Genomic DNA, 20,127 nt, shown 5'->3' on the forward strand with positions numbered 1-20,127 from the left:
GAGAAGGTGAAGGCAAGGTGAAGGCAGTGGACAGTGTCCTGGGGTGCTCTCTGGTGTGATGGGGACATCCTCACTGGGCACCAGCCCCATTTCCTGGGGTGCCGTTTGTTGCAGCAAGGGGAGGAGCTGCGAGCATAGCGGGGCACGGGCAGGGAACAACACAAGGACTGTGGTGATGTGGAGCTGGTGAGTGCTGCTCTGGAGGCTTTGGCACTGGTTGGGTGGTGGGAAGGTGCCAAGACCTTCTGAAGATCCCCCAGGGTTTATCTGCCTCTCACTGTGGTGATACAAACCCCACGTCCCCTGTCCCACCACACCGAGAAGCCCCAGCAATGGGAGGAAACGCTTAGAAATTGTGGGTGAAATATCTGGATTTGGCCTTAAATTTTAAACCTAAAGCAGCCTCCAAGAAGAGGACAGTTGGGATGCTTCTGGGTGAGGACAATTCCCTTGTTCCATGATGAAACTTACCTTTGTCTGTGGCATGGACTGCTCTGGGGGACAGGACAGCTCTGGTTAGTGAGGACAGATCTGTCTCCAGCTGTCCCCAGCCATCCCGCCACTGCAAACACTTTGCATCCTCGTCTGTTATTTTTTGTGAGCTGCAGTAATTGTGGCGGTGCCATGGGGCTGATGGCATGTGGCCCTGGTGTCTGCAGGGCTGGGAACCGTGTGCCAGCTCTGTGCCACAGGGATGGTCCCTGTTGGCTGGGGTGACGGTGCTGTCACCAGTGCCCCTGTCCTGTCCCTGTGCCAGGCAGTGCCCGGTGCTCAGGCATGCCCGTGGCCCCTCTTGCCCTGCAGGTGCAGGTGAAGAAGCACATCCAGCTGGTCCTGGAGCAGCTGCTGCACTCTGTCAACTGGAGGGTGATCATCCTGGGCTGGGAGAATGCCCTACAGGTAAGTCCCATCACCAGCACCACCACTGCTATGCCAGGGTAGGGGCTGCACCGTGTCCCATGGCTGCCTTTGGGTGATGTGGGAGGCAGCACATGACCAGTCTGGGGGCCTGTGCTGGGGTCACTGGTGCTGCTCCTTGGTGCTGGTGAGGACCCAGCAGGACACTGCAGGGAGCTCTGCTGGAGGGGGCTGGAGCAGCAGGCAGTGGGGGGGCTGGAGGTGCAGGAAGTTGGGGCTGTGTCCACCATGGACCCAACAGCTGGACCTGGTGACCCTCCACAGGGTGACATACCAAGAGCAGGTGGGAGGGTGTGGTGTGGTGTGCCGTGCCATGTTGGAGAAGGTTTGGGAGGCAGAGTGGCAGCTCAGCCCTTTGGATGAGCCTCCTTGGGCTACGCCAGCAGTTTGACATCTTGTTCTTTGATCTTCTCCCTGAAGCCCTAACTGTACCAAAGCAATAAAGCTGGCAGCCGGTCAGGAGCTTTATCCTTGCTACAATCCCCAAGATAGATTGGAGACTGGGAACAATTATTCCCTAGAAAGGGTTGTCAGAGCCTGACCCAGACTGCCCAGGGCAGGGGTGGAGTCCCCATTCCTGGAGGGGTTTCAAAACTGTGGAGATGTGGTGCTGGGTGACATGGGGCAGTGGTGGCCTTGGCAGTGCTGGGATAACAGGCTCAATGATCTTAAAGGACTTTTCTAATCCAAGCAATTCCACCATGATTGGATAATTTGATATTCTGTGCTCTCTGGAGATGAGGCTGCCCTGGTTTGGAAGCATCCTGGATGCTGGGCTTACTCCCACCGAGGTGCTGAGACACGAGTGTTGCTGCTCCCTACCCACTGTGCCACAGCTCCCAGCAGCCCCTCCTCATTCAGAACAGAAGTGCACAGGTGGGAGAGGATGTAACAAAAATAGTGTCTCTGTAGAATTTATTGAATTCTCATTAAACACAGCCATTGTTCCCCTCGCCTTATTTACACAGGGGCTTTGATAGATCAAACCGAATGGTTAAAAATATAAAAGCTGGTGCTACCCAAACCCTACCATCAAAGGGAGGGAGAGGAGGAAGGAGATATGGGCAGGGGGTCAGTGCTGGGGTGGTGCCTCCGCGCACCCGGCCCACTGGGCACTGCTGGCTCACAGGAACCAGAAGCATTTGCGCCTGGATTTCTTGGCATCCAGCTTGGCGGGCAGCTTTGTCACTGGCGACAGCTCCTGCTGGGGCTGGGGGACAGCCCCTGCCGTGGGGGAGCTGGGAGCCATGTCACCCTCGATGTGGCTCAGCACCCGCTGGAAGCGTCCCTCCTGCTGCCGGAAATCGTGCTCCACACTGCGGGCAAGGGGACAAAGGGGACAGTGTTAGAGGCCATTGCCTGCAGCACCCCCCACCTGCCACCCCTGTGCCCTGCCCAGAGAACCCTGGGGAGTTCAGACCCTGACATGTCCCCAGGGAGCTCAGCACCTCACATGTCGTCAGGATGTACCTCCAGAGACCTGGGCCCTGCTGTGCTCCCAAGGCTGCCACATAGGGGAGCACACATGGCAGGGGACCAGCCTGGCCTTGCTGGCCATCATCCTGCAGCTGGAGTGGATAGCTGACACCAGGGAAGGGCAGTGGCTCATGCAGGACCCTGCAGTGCAGTGTGGCTGTGTGAGCAAAGCTGCACAGGGCCCTGGGTTTGGGTGGGTAATGGGGAGCTGTGCCCCCCAGCACAATCTGCAGGTTTCCTGCTGGTGCTGCAGCACCCGCAGCACCCGCAGCATGGGTTGGCCACGTGCCATGCCACCTCCTGGCTGGGACAGCCATGTCCCATCAGATCAGTGAGGTGCTGCTGTGTATGCCTGGGACCACGCACATGGCACAGCCAGCCCACACAGGGGGTTCACCTCATGAGCCCCACGCAGCATGCTAACACCTCCTGTCACCTCCTGTCACCTCCCATCACCTCCTGTCACTTCCCATCACTTCACCCTGTGAGGACACCGATTGTTCCCAGCCAAAGGAGTGAGCTGTAGCACGCCCCCTACGCAGCCCAGGGAGGGACCCCAGCTCCCCAGACCCAAAGCAGAGCGGGCTTTCAAGGTACACAGACAGGGGGTCCTGGGAAACAGGTGGGCAGGCCTGCTCCTCACTGTGGGTGTCCCTGAGGGCTGGCATCCCAGCTCCTGGCACCCCATGCATTCAGTGCTGCCCCCAATCCCTGTATCCCGCTGGAGCCTTCTCCCATCATGTGGATGGCAGCAGAGCCCAGAGGGAGTCCCCATTGGGAGCCTAGCACTTTCAGAGAGCCACCTCCCCCAGATGTGACATCTTTTGCTACCGTAGAGCTGCCTGGTGACAGGCTCATCAGACCCAATTAGTGCTGAAGTGCCCCCCGAGCTCCAGCAGAGGAGTGGGGGTGTAAATCAGCCATGAACAAGAGATGGAGGCAGTGCTGCTGTGCAGATGTGGTGGGAGAAACACCAACTGCCCCCTCCCCAAGGGCTGATGGGGACACAGCCCTGGCCATGTCACTGCTGCACCAGTGGGGGCATAAGGCACCTTTCCCCAAAACTGAGGGAGTAAAGCAGTCCCAGCATCTGCAGGTGGTCCCTCACCTGTAGATGATGCAGGCACAGTCCCGGCACGTCCCGCAGTTGGCGATGTCTTGTCCTGTCCGGTACGAGTGTCGCCTGTGACACAGCACAAGGGCCCTGAGCCATGCTTTGCCTCCCCAGCCCTCCCAGAACCCTCATCTGCATCTGGAGTTCATGTTCCAATAATCAGGAGATGGGACTCAGCTCCTCTCTTCTCTGGGATCCAGCTCTTCCCTTCCCTGGGATCCCAGCTCCTCTCCTCCCTGGAGTCCCAGCTCCTCCATGGATCTCCCCATCTCTCTCCCTCAGAGATGCCGTTTGATGCCAGGCCAACTGTGCCTCTCAGCTCCGCAGATTTCCCTAGTGGTTGCAAATCAGAGACTGGACACAGCAGAAACACTGAAGCCTTCACATCTCCTTCCATCTCCATCCTGGAGCTGCACCCCATGCCCATGGCCAACCCAGGTCACCACTTAACTGGGGGTCTGCTGGGGCTGTGCTGGGGGGCTTGCCCATAGACCCCAGCACCACAGGTGGGTGCTCCCCAGTGCTGCCCTGACTCTGGTGCTCCCAGAGCTGCATGAGAAGGGTCCTGTGAAATGCTTTGGATGATCCTTGAGGACTCTGCCCCCAAGCCCCCATGGTCCTCCTTGGTAGGGATGGCTGTAGCTCTGGGGGGCAGGTGAGCCCCCCCGTCCCACATAGCAATCACAGTTTCCTCTTTTAATCTGCCTCCTAATGCTTGACCTTGAACATGATTGTTCTCAGCCCTCAAAAACTAGGTCTTTTAATGCACCAAATTATATATTACAATTGGGATTATACTCAGCACATAAATTAGACCATGATACCATATATATATATATATATATATTTAAGGTATGTATAACTCTGTGTGTGCTGTATAAACTGCACCCCCCCACCAGAACAAAGCTAATCCTGAGGGTGGTCAGTGTGGGATGTTACCAGTGGGAGACTCCTGGACCCTGGAGGACACATTCCACAGTGAGTGGCACTGGGGCTGGTGGCACTACTCTGGTGCCACCATGAGCCTGCAGAACGCTGACCTGCGGCAAACGAGGCCATGCTGTTCCTCAGCATCAGGACACCAGGATCATTTTTTATGTGATTTCTTCTCCCATTCCTCATGTCTCTGGGCATTTGTTTGCTCATTTGACTGCATCAGTATACAGAGCTGAGATCTTATTTAAGCTGCCTGCAGTGAAGCTAAATCAGCTGCCCAAGCAGAGAAACCTAATTCTGACTGTGAGAGCAAACCTGCTCTCAACAGGCACCACTCTGCACATGCCCTCACCATAGCCCCCAGGGATGAGGCTTGGCATAGCCACGGCACAGCCAGGGCTCTATTAGTACAACAAAAAGCAGTAGCCAGGCAAGGGGTCACTTCCCAGACAGCTTTTGCTGTCACCTCTCTGGGATCCAGCCCACCTCTGACACCCCTGATAGGAGGAAGGTAATTAGTGGTCACTTGTTTTAGATAAAACAAACATGCGTGCAGGCAGCAGGGCCAGGACCACTGGGAACTGCCCACCTGGCAGGCACAGACCTCCTACTGTCTGCCACATCAAACATACCAATATTGCCATCAACTTCAGTGACCCTGGCAGGCTAGACCCCTGCCCACCTGTGACACCAAACTAATGAGCTGCCAAGCTAACGAGCTTTCCTATCGCCCACTGTCCCCACTGACAGCACAACTGGACCTGAAATGCCAACCATAAGCAGTGCAGCCAACATGGGCTTTGTTATCTTTATTAAGCAACCTCATAGCAGCCTTCCTGTCTCAGAAGGGGCTCCAGGAAAGCTGGAGAAGGACTTTGGTCAAGGGCCTTTGTAATGATGGGACAAGGGGCAAGGGTTTCCAGCTGCAAGAGGGGAGATAGAGAGATCTGAGGGAGAAATTCTTTGGTGTGAGGGTGCTGAGCCCCTGGCCCAGGCTGCCCAGAGAAGCTGTGGCTGCCCCATCTCTGGCAGTGTTGAGGGTTGGATGGGGCTTGGAGCAACCTGGGCTGGTGGGAGGCGTCCCTGACCATGGCAGGGGTGGCACTGGATGAGATTTAAGGTCTCTTCCAGCCTAAAGCCTCTGGCTCCATAATGAATGTGGTTTTGTACTGAGTTTCTCAGAGGAAACGTGTCCAGGAAGAGGAGGCACCCAAATCTCTGGTATGTCACCCCCCACGTTCCCCATCCTCCATCCACAGCCCCCTCAGGGACATCAGCCCCCCATCCCCGCTTCTATCCCTGTTTGCTCACCCGTCCCGCTGGGCCTCCTTCTTCTCCAGGTCCTGGATGACATCCAGCAGCACACGGATGGTTTGTTGGCTGGTCTCCAGCACCCCTTCCAGGGACTGCAGTTGGGACTGTAGGTCCCCCCGCTCCCCAGGCCCCCGGCAACCCTCTCCCTGAGATGTCTGGGTGTCCTCATTCCCTGTTGGTGGTCCCAATGGTCCCTTGGTCACCACCACCAGCTGTAGAAGGTCCTGGACGTGTCGTAGTGACTCTGACTGCCCAGCGGTGAGGCCGGGCTGGCTGTGCTGGGGGACCTCCAGTGCTTGCCTGGCTGGCTGTGTCCCCATGCCAGGGTCCTGTGGGGCTGGGGGCTGAAGATCCTCGGGCCCCTCTGGTCCTGCCCAGCCGTGCCCTGGCTCGGTGGTGTGCATCCGTCTGCCGATGTCATGGGGGTCCAGATGGCAGAGCACAGCTGGTGTCTTCTCTGGTACAGCAGCGGCAGAGAAGTGCCAGCCCGGGGACAGCGGGACGGGGGCTGTTGAGGTGCAGCAAGGCCCCCCCCAGGGCGTGTGGCAGAGCTGGTGCTGGGGTGGTGGGGGGTCCCGCGGGGGGCTGCCCTGAGCTGGCTGGTGGAGGCCGTGGCTGTCAGTGTGCTGGGAGGGTTGGGACAGAGGGTGCTCGCGGGGCAGGGACTGCTCTGAGTCGCTCTGGCCGAGCCCCCGTGGCTCGGTGGGCAGCCAGGGCTGGCCGCAGGGCACGGACGCTGGGCGGGAGCCGGTTCCACGGCTGCCCCCGGGGTTCCCGCGGAGCCGGGCGTGGGGCAGTGGGCAGAGCTCGGGGGCGCAGCGGGGAGTGGGGCACCCGGCTGCACCTGGATAAGGGGGACAGGGATCCCTGGGTGGTGGCGGTGGCACATGGCACACCGCTGCGTGCTGGGGGAGGGCTGCGGCACCGTCACGCGTGGGAAGGCTGCCGGGTACCCGCGGGGGCACAGCGCGGCTGAAACCGGTGGGCACGGCTCCCCCCGGGCACCGGATGTTCCCCGCATCCCCGGCCACATCGCAGACGCTTTTGCTGCGGGGCTGTGAGGCCGGGAAGGGTTTGTGGAGGCTCGGGGAGGTCTGGATGGCGGTGTTCATACAGACCTTCCTGGGCATGGGCAGCGTCAGCGAGCCCGGCTGGGTCTGGGGCCAGCTCCGCCGCGAGGCACAGAGAGCCACCGGCTCAGGGGGGTCCCTGGGGGGCGGCGAGGCACGGGGGGTGTTGGGGCCGAGGGCAGCTGCGGGCTCCCCGCTGCCCTCCACCAGGTCCTTGAAGCGGACCTGGTGCGTGCGGTTGCGCCGGCGCTTGAGGCGGCTCTCGGTGTTGGGCGAGTCGCGGTTGAGCAGCACCGAGCGCACCGTCATGGCTTTCTCCTGGCCGCCCTCGCCGGCGGGGGCCAGGCCGGGCTGGGGCTCCCGGCTGACCATGGCTCAGGGCCCGGCAGGGTGAGGGGGGCCGAGCATGGGGAGCCAGAGCCCTGAGCTGTCCCCGGAGCTGCCCGGGGCAGCGGGCGGCCTCATCCCGTGGCACTGCGGAGAGGGGACACTGGGTGGGAGGCGGGCGGGGGTCTGCTGGGCATGCCGCCCGCCGCCCGGCCCTACAACCCCCCGCCCGCTGCCGGGCATGCCCGCTGGACCCGGCCGCCCATGGCCCCCGCCGGCCGCCCCAGCTCAGTGCCGCCCGCTGCAGGGTGCTGGTTACTGGCTCTCCCGGCCCATGGCTCCTGGGTACCGCACCTGTAAGGACCGAGAGAGGTGGGTCAGCCCCGGCCCTGCCGCCAAAGCCTCCCGAGGATGGGAGCGTCCCCCGTGCTGACCCGGTCTCTGCACGCTCCCTGCCAGCCCTGCCGTCACCAAACGCGAAGAGACAAGCTTTGATCTCCAGCGCTGCCTCTTCAGCACAAAGGGAGGAGGAAAAAAAGAAACCCCTTTAGCATAAACACGTTACAAGTTCACAGCTCAAATCAAGCAGAAGCAGCTGTTAAAAATAGCACTGCCTCACTGGGGCTGGGGCCCCGTGTTCTGGAGGGCAGCCACGGGGGGGCTGCAGCACAGGAGCCGAGTTGGGCTGTGCAAGGGGGACTCCTGCATGGAGTGTACGGATGTGGGGCAGCATCTCTACGTCGGAATGGATATGGTGTGGGGCACCCATCCTGTGTGGGGCACGGCTGGAGTGGGCATGGGATCTATCCGGCATGGGGCAGGCTGGGTACAGGGAACTCGTGCCCAGTGGGGCTTGGCTGGACCAGAGCACAAGGAACTCATCCTGCATAGGGGGGTGATCACACCCAGCCACGTCCCCTTCCCTGCCGTTGTCCTCTGTCCTTATCGTTATTATGGCACTGCTATGCAAGGCTTCCCCTCCCAAGCAGGCTGGGCAAAGCTCCCTCCACAGCCGTGTCCTGGCTGTACCCCAACCCGTACTGAGCCTCCTTGCCCTCCTTGTTCTGCCTCTGCTCACCGACTGCAGCCCCAGCCCATCGCACTGCCCAGGCACATGATGCCGTGGGGCACGGGGCACACACCAGGAGACCCCCCGGGATGTCCCCACGATGCCGAGAAGGTTAACAGCTCATTTCGGGAAGCAACAGAAGGGTCAGGGTGGGAGAGAGGGAGATGCGACCCCCAGCTCTTCTTTGCCTGGAGGTTCCATGTCCCATTTGGGGTCCGCAGACAACCCGAGGAACCTGCAGCATGAGCGAGGAGTGGAGCGACGAGGGCTCCCCCGTGGCAAAAGTCACCCCTTCGCACCACCAGAGCATCCTGCAGGATGGCCCCCACCCTAGATCGCAGACCCCCGCACCCTCTTTGTCACGCCGCGGTAGCAGCCCTGCCTGCTCCGCCAGCTCCTGCCCTCGCTGAGAATGGGCACCCCCGGGTCCTTCCCCCCCACGTCTTGCCTTGGTCCCGCTGTAGGGAAGCGGCTGACTCAGCACCGCAGCCCAGAGCCGGCACCGGGAAGGACACAACTTCCCCGGCGAGCGCTGAGCGTGCCAGAGCCCGGTGCCCGCCAGCCCAGAGCAGCCCCCTCGCCCCGGCCCCGCACCGCACTCCTCGGGATACTGCTCCACGCCTCGCCCGGCGCTTCCCTTCCCGAGACTGGAGCCGTGCCCAGACACCGAGAGATGCTGGGGAGGAGGCAGAGGGACGGGCACCTCGTTAGTATGGGCAGCAACAGGCGAGGAGAGAACTGGTGAGGGACAGAGCCGGCACAACTGGCCTTGAGCCCACCGTGGCAGGGGGCGAGCACCGGAGGAGCCGTCCCGGTCACAGCTGCAGCCGTGGTCACCCCCGCCCCGACGTGCCAGCACCGGGGGCACCCGTCCCCGCTCACACTGCCACCATGGACGGCACCCAGAGCTCAGCGTCCAACACCCACGTCCCACCTCAGAGTCAGCAATGTGCCGAGGGGCAAAGGGGGCTCAGCTGGAATGTCTGGCGCTGGAGCAGGGTCTGAGCACCGCTGGGGACCCTCGCAGCCCCTGAGCGCTCCAGGGGGCCGTGGTGTGTGGGCAGCATGTGCTGGAATTTAACAGGAGTGACAATGGGCACAGGGTGGTCCCTCAGGAACACTCCCTGCAGGGTCTAAGTGGGGCACCATGGTGAGCCACAGAAGAGGGAGACGAGTCCGTGCCACTGCCCACACAGCCACCACGGTGCTGCCAATCAGCACACCCTCCACCAACACACCCTCTGCCACCCCAGCCGCACCTCTGGAAAGATGGGAGACAAGCTACAAGGACAAGGAGAAGGTCTATAAATTATACATGCACGAAACCCCACCTGGGAACAGTGCTGAGGATGTCAAACCCTGAAAGTTTGGGCCAAAGCCCCCCCCCACTCATCTCTATGTACACTTTGTGGCAGTCAGCTTCAGTGCTGTTTGGGGGTTGGTTGCATTGAGTCAGTACCTCAGGACAGTGTAACCCAGTGACATAGCTGATGCCCCTCCTGTACTGTAGCTGAACCCAAGGAACTGCTCTGCTGATGGATCCATCTGGGACCACAGCTCCAGAGACACTTTGGAGGCACAGAAAGGGCCACTGGGAAGGGGCCATGCAGGAAGCAGAGGCACCCAGCCACAGTAGCAGATCGCCAGGAGGGCATGGGGGGACTGGCACTGGCCAGGGAATTCAATCACCAACCCAAGCCTGGCCAGGGGCAGTGGCTAAGATGAGCTGAGAGCATGACTAACACCAGGTGAAGGCTGGCAGCATGTACCAGTCATGGCAGTCACCATGGGGCCACAGAGAGCATGGTTCAGCGACCAATTTGCTGTCTGTTCTGATGAGCTTCCAAGTTGGGTCAATGAAGGTAAAAGCCTCAACGGAGCAGACTTGGATATCTGTGAGGCATTTGACATTTTGATGGAGAAAGCAGAATAATACTAAAGCAATGTGGCACACATTAAATGGATTAAAAACTGACTAACCGGTATGTCTCAAGACATAATCGTCCAGTGATCATTGCCAATTAGCTGTGGTCCTGCAGAGGTGTAGCCAAGCCCCACACGGGCACTGGCTGTCACTTACTTCAAAGACAAAACTCAGCACCGAGAAAAATGTGCAGATTATACCAAGGCTGAGAGAAGGGCAACAAAGGAAAAAGACAAATGCAGAGCCACCTAAGGAGCACAGTATGGAGGCTGTGCAGGATAGGTCTCTGCTGTGGGAGCCCCAGGGTCTTCTTGATCCGAGCAGCAAAAAAATGGGGATTGGGGCAGCCAGAAAGGGGACTTCCTTAAGAATTGAGGCCAGCCAGCACTAGAGAAACTTGGAAATGTTTTGCACCTCTGCCTTGGCAGTTTAAGGTCTTAGTGTTTTTCTCCTCTAGTTTGTATGGGAATTACAAGTGCATGAGTAAGGTGAGATAGCAGGTCACATCAGATGATTGATAGCTAAAACCAGACAATGCTACTGTAATGCAACAGATTACAGGAATGCTCCAGCAGTGGGCCCTCCAGTTCATCAGGATGCTCAGCACCGTTGGGAACATCTCCTCCACTGAATGGCCCAGGAAGCATCAGCAACGCTTCCCAAGACCCAGCCACAGACACCACTGAACTTCAGGTGACAACTCCCATCCACTCCTCAGATTGTCCTCGCTACCTGCAAACATCAATTACTCCTCAGGACAATGGTAACTGGAGCACTGGGGCTATGAATCAAGCCTGGCTGCCATCTCCAGCCTGAAGCCCTTTAGATCCATGAACACACCACACAACTTTGGATGGTGGGATACAAAACTTGGTCTTGCACCACTATCCCAAGCTGTGCTGGTGCCCGTCAGCTCCAATCTGCAGTCTTTAAAGGGCTTGTGAGCCTCCCCTCAGAGAGCTACCAGTCCACCACTGAGTCATTCTTCTTCGTCTAGTACTGACAGATGGTGAATTTTTTGAGGCACAAAGTCTTCTATGTTTATATCTTGAGACTTGTCTTTCATGGGCTGCAGGGTTGACCTCAGAGGAACAGAGCCCTTCTTCACACTGTCCCATCCAGAAACGTACCTGTGTCCACCAAAAGTCCAGCAGAACAGAGGGGAAAGCCTCCATCTGTCTCCTCCTCCTGCATGGGGCAGCAAGGCTGAGCTCAGCTCTTCCTCCTGACTCAAGGTCACCAGTGTCCCATGGGAGAGGCCAACCCCAGGACTGATGAGGCTGGGCAGACCCAGCTGCAAACACTGAACAGCAAAAGGTCCAGCTGCTCTACACAGACATCAACAATCCTGACCATGCCCTGGCCAGTTTTGGTCCTTTCTCCACCCATCCTCCACCTCATCCTCCTGGCAATGTCTGTGGCAGAGGGAAAACCAGAGCAGACACATAAATCTTCTCCTCAGGACGCAGGAAGCCAGATTAGATTTATGAGAGAGGAAGTCATATTCTCCTGGAACTGCAGAAGAGAACAGCTAATTACCCAGCTCCACTCACTGGGTACAACAGCTTCTCCTGGGACAAAACCTTTGCTTTTCGTGATCACTGGAAAGGAAGGAGGTGCTGAGAGGGGTGGCACTGAAGGATGAGGCATTTGGTCTCGGCTGAGGGCCAGGCAGCAGCCAGTTTCAGGACACATTGCTCAGCAGCAGAGCTTAATCCCACTTTGGCTTCCAGAGGACTCCATGCGTTTGTACTCAGATCAGAGCAACTGTGGGACCTGAGGATGGAGGACTCAGAATATCTCCTTGGGCAGCTCACAACCCCAAAATCTGTTTCCTCGCTTGAGGAAGCTCCACCACAAAGCCAGCTCATGCCCTACTCTCGTGGTTCTCTTGGAGGCTCTTCCAGAGCCCGGCTGGTCAGAGGCTCACAGACCTTTTAGTTTCCTGCAGGTACTTAATCATGGCCAGTTTGGGTCCAACTGCTTGTGCCAATAGAGCTCTTCTGCTTCAACACCTCTTCTCTCAGCCTTCAGCCCCAGTGCATTGCAAGGACACAGGTCCCTTCTTCGGCCATGCTTGACTCAGCACTGTCCCCCAAGCCAGCTCCACATGGTTACAGAATCATTCTGGTTGGAAAAGACCTTTAAGATCGAGTCCAACCATTAATCCAACTCTGCTGAGTCCGGTGCTAAACCATGTCCCACAGTCCTTGCAGCCTCCTTCCCTCCCCACTTGCAGTGCTGCAACCCCTCTCTCCCAGGAGCCTCTCAGGCAAAGCCTCACGTTGTGCTCCAACAGTTGGGAACAAGCAGGCGGGCAGAGCCCTGCAGCCAGGGCCATGCCCTGGGCCCTCTGCAGCGAGCAAGACCTGGGGCCTCTGGGGAGCATCGCTGACACACAGGTCCTTCCCCATGTTGGCCAAGGCCTGGTGCAAGCTGCAGCTCACACAAGCAGGGGATCTGCACTCCTCTCTATTTAGGTCACTGACTGAAGTGCTCTGCAGGAAAATTAGTCACTCTCCCAGCCACAGGGCCTGAGAGAAGGTTTCCATTGCTTGGCCAGACCAGGGAGCTCCCAACTCCTACCTCCTACAGTGTCATCACCCCAGGGCACCCCAAGGCACCTCTCCAGGCTGCCTGGGCTGCTGGCTGCCCTCATCACAGCTAATACCCTGTGGATGGGATCCCATCAATTAGGACAGCAGCATCCTTTTCCCAGCACACAGAGGTCACTGACTCTCACTTGCATTGCTCCTCTCTCTTTCAAGTGCAGATATGCTGGTACTGTGAGATGGAGACTTTCCATGGTCAGGAGACACAGCAAAGTATAAAGCCTTTGCACATAGCCTTCAGGAGCCTGCAGAAACCAAATTACTCCTTCATCTCCTGTGGATGCTAAAACAGCTGTCATGCCAGTCATGTCTCTGTTCTCACTGCTCCCTGCTTGCTTTCCTACCCCTTTGCTAGACAGAGGAGCACTGATACCACCTAATTTCAGAGATAGGAAGGCATCGGGTGACCCACCTGGGGCTGAGAGCCTGTATGGAGCAGGATGAGGTCAGGAGCAATTTGTTTCACATTCGAGGCTTCCCTCCTCCTCCTGGAGCAGGCATGTGTCCCTGGCTGCAGCACCTTTCCCAGGTTTACAGAAGAGACCACTGGGGAAGGAGAACGCCCTGGTCCCTCACAGCAAACTTGGCCTGGGCAATACCCTGTTCCTCCAAGTCCTAGAGACACTGTGGACAGCTGTGAGAAAACAGAGACCCAGCTCAGAGAGCAGGAGAACCCAGGTGGCCTGGCAGCTGTGACACAGGCTTCCCACAGAGGTGATGTGAGAAGGGAAGTGGGACACAGCCCAAAGACTTTTGCGCACATGAGCTTGCCACAAGACTTCCCGTGGCTCCATGCTCTCCCGGGGAGGGACGCCTCACCTCGTGGAGGATGGTGCCCAGGCACTCATCTGGAGTCAAACGGTGATGGGGAGGGGAGCAGCCGGCTGGGCCGGGGAGCCCTGGCAGACAGGGATTCCATGTGCTCCTTCACATGCCAGGAATCCTGTTAGAAAGCCACAAGCTGTCCACAAAGCACATTTCTGGAAAAAGCTGGAAAGCCTTCACCATGCAGCAGTTCAGAGGCAACTAAAGCACCCTAGTCAACCCTGCAAGACTCCTGGGGAGGGGAAGCTGAGCCCCAGGCATGGGCAGTAGGCCGCCCCTTTCCCCCCCCCCCCCCGGCAGCCCTGTCACCCCCACAGTGCTGGCAGCCAGCACAGGAGGGCTCTGCAGCCGCAGCCTCCCAGCACAGAGAGCGAGAATGCCTTTTCAGAATACAAATTCCTGCCTCTAAGTGGATTTTCAATCTAGCAGTCAGCCCCCCCTTTATCTTCATGCACTTTAGACAACACTATCTACCAGGGGAATTTAGGAATTAGCAAGTGTCTGTCTTTGCCATGTGCCTCTGTTTCCTCACCCACCAAACTGCCAGGATAATACAGAGCAACACACAAGAGAGACCCTGTCCAAAAGCACCAGTTAGACCTGGAACAGTGTTGCTCCTACGGATGGGAATAGAGCCACTAATCATTTGTGGCCCCTGGATGCTACTGTACTATTAAATAATTATAATAATTATAATTCATAAAGAAGATAGCCTCAGTCTACAGGAGCTTCTGTGTTTAAATCCACCCCTCTGAGCACACGGGAAAGACTGAACACTTCCCAGAGAGAGGAGACACACTGGGAAAGACAGTGGGTATCAGGTGAAGCCCAGCTCTGCCCGAGGGTCTCTTCCCGGCCCCCTCCTCAGGCAGCACAGCTGTGAGTTCACAGTATCCGCTGCCACCACAGCTGTCCCAAGAGACTCACTCCCATGTCCCCGGGGAGATGCCCTGTGCTGGCAGCCACCCTCATGTGGGGACATGCCGGAAGAGCCCTGGTCCCGGCGGTTACTCACATGTATCCACTTCCTGCTCCTAAGTGGACAACAGCTCCACAGAGATCTCTTCTCCAGACTCCTCTGCGAGGAGCTGCAGCTATAGCGGGGTTTTGCCTGCACTTCCCCAGGGAGGAGAGGGACTGGAGCCAAAGCTTCACCTTCCTATCTCAGCGGGAGCAACTCGGGCTGTGCCCAGCTCTGCTCCAGCTGACACAAAGGCCTCGAAGGCAGAGCTCGGCGCTGGGAGTTGCTGGGAGCAAGGTGGGCTGCATCCCTCCAGCACCAGCAGCCGTGCCCTCGACCGGCGTCACCGCGGCGTGCGGTACAGAAAGTGACATCCCTGGGATCACGCGTGTGCGTGTCTGAAAAACGCAGCCCTGGCTGATGGACACATCTCCTGAGCAGGGAGAGCAGAGCAGAGGGCTGGGCAGCTGAGTCCAGCATCCTTCCCACAGCTCCCACTCGGGGCTGCACAGCGGGCAGGGGCAGGGGAGCGGGGCAGCAGCACGGGGGCCCAGCCCTTAGATCTTCTACCCCTCTAACGCAGCAGCCCTCGGCACAGCATTGCCCCCAGCACGGTTGTGCTCCCCAGCTCACCGCGAGCCCCCAAAGGCTCGCCCGGCACAGGGCGCCGCTGCCCACCTTGGCGCGGGTGCCCGGCGTAGGGTGCCTGGCACAGGATGCTCAGTATGGGGTGTCACCGACCATCTGGGTGCCACCAGCCCTATGCCTCACGCACTTACCCGGGCAGCGCTTGCCCCGCAGCAGGGAAGGAGAGGAGAGGACCCGGTGGGGGAGGGGCTGCGACCCCCGGCAGCTGTGGTGGGATCGGAGCTACCCTGGGGCCGGGAACCGCGCAGCGGCGGCGGGGGAGAAGAGGGAAGGGGCACGGCCGCCTGGACACCCATGGTTACCCCCCCCAGCCCAGCCGGGGTCACTGCCCCGGCCCCGCTGACCCCCAGCACCCCGCCGGTGCCCGTCCGGCCCCGGCACCACCACGGGGTGCGGATTTTGGGCTCCACGCACCGGCGGGTCCCGTGCCCGGGTCCCCGCACCGCCCAGGCTCACGGCGCTGGTTGCCTAGGCGCTCCCGGTGCCGCAGGACCGATGCCCACAGAGCCCGGCCCGAATCACTCCCAGCCCCGCTCCCAACCCGAGTACCTGGTGCTCGGCGACGGCGGCGCGGGCGCCAGCAGCGAGCGCGGGACTCGGCGGGGCGGGGCAGGGCCGCGCGGGCTCGCCGGGACCGGGGCGGAGCCGGGACCGGGGCGGAGCCGCTGTCGGTGCCGGGGCGGGCGGGAGGCGAGGTGCGGGATGCCCGGGCGGAGCCTCGCGGCGTGGAGCACCGGAGCCCTGATATTCTCGGTACCCTACCCGGCCGGGTCCTGCCCCGCCCCAGCCCATCCCCGGCACCGCGGACAGAGAAGGGAAGGGAACCAGGACTGGGCCCGCGGGGTAGCTCTCGTTCCCGAGGGTGTCGGCGCCGTGGCCGGTCTGGTGCTCGGGCACACGGGACAGCTAGGGGCTGTCCGGGACCATTCACGTATGGGGGCCCGGCTGGGCCCCTGAGCCCGTCCCCGAACAGGACGGGAGGAACAGGAGCGGTGCGGCTCCCGGTACCGTCATTTCAATGTAAACACTGTTTTCCTTGCAGGTGGAGTAGCAGGCGGGGCAGGGAGTTCACCTGAATCCAATTCCAGCTGTTTACAGGTGGCTGAAGTAATCCCATCGAATCCCCAAGGGCAGGCTGACTTGGAGCTGAAGTTGCTCCCATCGCTTTCCTGCCTTACCCCACAGGTCACGCAGCGCTTCACCCTGCGGTGGCGGGTGGGTGACATCCACCTCTGGCGGGGGCACGAGAAACGGGCTTTGACCTCCGGGAGGACTCTGACCCCAGCTCCTGCCCCAGAGCTCCTGCCCCTGGTCCCTCTCGAGACCAGGGTTTTGCATTATTGCACACGGACACTCAGAGAACACGGGTGGATTTGTGGCACTTTCTGGACTCACGTGAACTGCTACTGGTGACCAGGAACCTGCAGGATCACTGCAGATGCCTGCACGACCTCCATGGCAGTCTGGGCAGACTCTCCAAAAAGAAACCACTTGCCATTTTCAAAATGCTCTTGCATCCACATGTTGCCTTAAATTACCTTTAAAATTACAGATGTATGTTATGGCAAATATGCTGCATTGTAGTGAAATGAGGCAACCAGGTGCCACTAATTGCCAGGGAGTGAGCATGAGCTTGTGTCAAGCCCACCTGTGCCTAGTTAGGGTGGGCCCCCACTGCACATGAGCAGGACCAGGGGGCCAATAAAAGGTGAGGCCTGAGACACAGGCTCAGCTCAGTCCTGAGCTAGCCAGCAGAGAGGCCAGTTGCCCTTGCAGCAACAGCACCGATTTGGGCTAGTCAGCTCTGAGAGCCATAGGCTTAGAGCATTGCTTGTGAGTCTCTGCTAGAACACCTGGTTGGACCTTAAAGCGCCGTTCCCTAAGAGAGGTTCGTCTTGCTACACTGCATTGCTATGTGTCCTCCCCACCATCACGACAGCTGTCAAAACTCTTCCACCCCAGGAGCAGGACCAGGCTGGCTACAGGACTAGGGGCTGTATGGGGCAGGAGAGAGGTCTGGAAAGCCTGGGAGAAGGGGAGCAGGGACGCAAGGGGCCCCCAGGGTGGCTGGGGTACAGACCCACTGGAGGAACACCCCATGGGTGCCCATGGGGGTCTCCCCTCACCAGAACACCCTGGGGTGCCAGCTGTGGGGCCCTCTGCAGGGCCTGACCAAACACTCTCCCCCAGAACCACTACGTGGCTTGCATGGCTGCCATCCTGAGCCAGATGGACAAGGACCACTACAGATCCTACATCAAAGTGTTCTCCTCCTGTCCCGAACTGGTGGTGAATGCTGCCCCATACAGAGACCTAGGCCCTCCATTACCCCACTGTTCCTGGAAGAAGCTCTGGCTGCTGCTCCCAGCCCTGGTGCTCATCACAGCATCACCCTGTAAGGGCACCAGTGCTGACATCTCCTTGGCAGGACTACCTCATAGAGACTTTCATCCTCTTCAAAGACCTGATTGGCAAGTGTACCCCTCTGACTGGATGGGGAACACGCTGTGCTGCTTCCTGAGCTGGCAAAGGGCTGTTTATTCACATGTGGTATTGCAGGCTCAGAGCCCTTTTTACAGTCTCGTGTTAAAGAGGAGGAACCTGGGCCCACAACCAAGGGATGGGGAGGGCAGGGGCTGCCATTGTCAGTCGGGTCTTGATGGGAAGGTGGGATCAGTTTCCTCAGCTGGAGACAAAGGAGGGACAGGGGCAGATGGCACCTTGTGCCACAAACACGAAGTCTGAGACCCGAGGGGCCACCCTGGTGCCTGGGCTGAGCAAAGGAGCTGCTGTCTCACTGAGCCCAGGTCTTCACAGCGAGTTTGCTGAGGAGGCTGCCAGCCGCTTCCCGATATAGATCCTGGATTGGAGAGAGCAGCTGTGAGGTACCTGCACCCGGGCAACCTGCATGGCCCCAGCCAGCCAGGAGCAATGTAGGACAGCATCTGAGGGTGAGCAACCAACCCCAGGAATGTCACTCCCCTTCCTTGGGGGCAATCCCTGGGACTGGGGCACAGACCTCCAGGCAGCCCCAGATGGTGCAGACAACATGCACCCAGGGGCCATCTCTGGCCAAAGCCACCCAATGTCACCAATCAAGCCCCTTGGGAACTCACCCCAGTCCCAGGGTCAGCAGGTGGCTGAGCAGCAGCGAGGGAATGAAGAGCAGCAGCAGCTCTGAACTGAAAAGTCTCTTCTTTCTCCCCACTGCACCTCCCTGCAGGCTCCACAGCACTGGCTGGGGGGAGCACACAAAGGCAAACTCCCTGGGAAAAGTGCAGGGTTAAGGGGGGCACAAGGGCAGACTACACCGAGTGACAGGGACAGTAGGAGGTCAGACAGCAGGAGGGTAGACGGCAGGACACACTGGTGGGGGACACAAGCCTTACTTTGGAGACAGATGCCGAGGGCGGCAGGTGCGGGCCCAGCCCAGGGATGCTGTCAGGCGCCGCTCCCTCCACTGGGTTTCCTCTGACACATGCCGCTAGAAGGAGAGAGGCAGGTGATGCCTGGGGCGGTGACACAGCTGGGGTATGCAGCACAGGGGGCATTCTTACCTGGCAGGGTGGGGGACAGCCCAGCTGGGGCTGGCTGTGTGTAGGGAGCAGCTTGCTCTCCCCAGGCTGCTCACATGCCAAACCGGCTCCATCCTCATCCCAGGCAGGGGAGCTCAGTGCCAGCAGGGCCCTGTGAACACAACCCCTGGGTCACCCGACCTGTCCCAGCCCTCGACCCCAGAGCCCACCCTGGCCAGGCAGGACCCCAGGTGCCTGGGCTCCTCCCTGGGACTCACCCCTCGGTGCTCTCTGTCTCCAGCTGGGCCTCCAGCAGCATCTGCTCCACATCAGCGTGGCAGGAGAAGCGCGAGGGCACGGGCTCGGGACATCCTGGGCCACACCACAGCTCCACCCAGGAGCCTGGGAGGGCTGTCAGTACAGAACTGGCCTCGACCCCATGCCACCCACCTGCTCTGCTCCCTGGCTCCCCTCCATCACACCGGGAGCCCTCCCTGGTCCACCCCACAGGAGGGACCAGAGCAGCAGCGAGCACAGTGTCTGACCTGGGACGCCCAGTGTGTCTCCCTGCCCAGGGCTGCTCTTCGCCGGACCCTGCTCCTCATGACCCTCCCCTGCCTCTGCCCCGCCCCCCATGGTGCACCTCAGCCCACCGGTCCGAGACCCCCACTGATCGGCCCCGTGCTGCCCTAGCGCACGAGTCCCCGCGGGACCCCATGGAATCCACATCCCCCCCCCCCCCCCCCCGGGGCCTGACAGCTTGACCGGGACCCGCGGTGCGTGACAGCCCACCCAGGATGCCCACCCGGATCACCCCAGACATGCTCCTTCTCCCCGGTGCGCGACAGTGCCCTCCCGGGGACCCACACCCCCCACACGCTGCCCACCAGGGACCCCCGGGCTCCTCACTGACCCACGCTCCCGGGCTGCCCGTTCACCCCGACCCTACTCCGGGTCACGCCAGCCCCCCCTGTGTCCCTTAGCCCGCCCGGGACCGACCCCGACCCGCGGTGCCCCCCACCCACCGTCGTCGCCGCCCGCCATGGCCCCGCGGGTGCCACCGGGCGCAGCCCCCGCCGCTCTGCCAGTCACGTGACACCCGCGAGCCCCCATGTAAATAAAACCACCGGCACCGGGCGCCCGCCTCTTAAAAGGGCACCGGCTCCCTCCCGCCGGGACCGCGCGCTCCGCACCCGGTCGGCAGCGCCAAGGAGTGCCAGATCCCCGCAGACGTGACGACAGCACTGCCCCGGGGCCGCGGCCGCTCCCCTCCTCTGTCCCGGCTCTGCCGGTCCCGGTCCGGCCGCGAGGCCCCTTTAAGCGGAGCCTACGTGCGCCGCGGCAGCGGGCATCGGCCGCCGCGCGTGCCGGCCCGCACGGAGCTGTCCTGGCCCCGCCCCTGTCCATGGCCCCGCCCC

The 20,127-nt window shown here is 60.3% G+C and overlaps 2 protein-coding genes across 3 annotated transcripts; both read right to left on the bottom strand.

Moving 5' to 3' along the window:
• Positions 1-1,887: 1,887 nt before the first annotated feature.
• LOC115598327 (inhibitory synaptic factor 2A-like) lies at positions 1,888-7,335 on the bottom strand. The gene is made up of 3 exons (XM_030450687.1): positions 5,756-7,335; positions 3,503-3,577; positions 1,888-2,234 (listed from the first exon to the last, which is right to left on the bottom strand). The coding sequence occupies exons 1-3, from the start codon at positions 7,198-7,200 to the stop codon at positions 2,042-2,044; spliced, it is 1,713 nt and encodes a 570-aa protein (XP_030306547.1). The 5' UTR covers positions 7,201-7,335; the 3' UTR covers positions 1,888-2,041.
• A 10,377-nt stretch (positions 7,336-17,712) lies between these two features.
• On the bottom strand, positions 17,713-20,098 carry LOC115598317 (BCL2/adenovirus E1B 19 kDa protein-interacting protein 3-like). Of its 2 annotated transcripts, none has more exons than XM_030450625.1 (6): positions 19,735-20,098; positions 18,988-19,111; positions 18,752-18,881; positions 18,584-18,678; positions 18,311-18,460; positions 17,713-18,054 (listed from the first exon to the last, which is right to left on the bottom strand). In XM_030450625.1, exons 1-6 carry the CDS (start codon positions 19,820-19,822, stop codon positions 18,006-18,008), a joined length of 636 nt encoding a protein of 211 aa, XP_030306485.1. In that variant the 5' UTR covers positions 19,823-20,098; the 3' UTR covers positions 17,713-18,005. The 2 variants fall into 2 exon arrangements, with proteins under 2 accessions (XP_030306485.1, XP_030306484.1); XM_030450624.1 differs by having other exon boundaries at positions 18,988-19,120; positions 19,735-19,861.
• Between the last annotated feature and the right edge of the window lie 29 nt (positions 20,099-20,127).

The sequence above is a fragment of the Calypte anna genome, chromosome 4B (assembly GCF_003957555.1).
Source record: "Calypte anna isolate BGI_N300 chromosome 4B, bCalAnn1_v1.p, whole genome shotgun sequence".
In the NCBI taxonomy this organism is placed as follows: domain Eukaryota; kingdom Metazoa; phylum Chordata; class Aves; order Apodiformes; family Trochilidae; genus Calypte; species Calypte anna.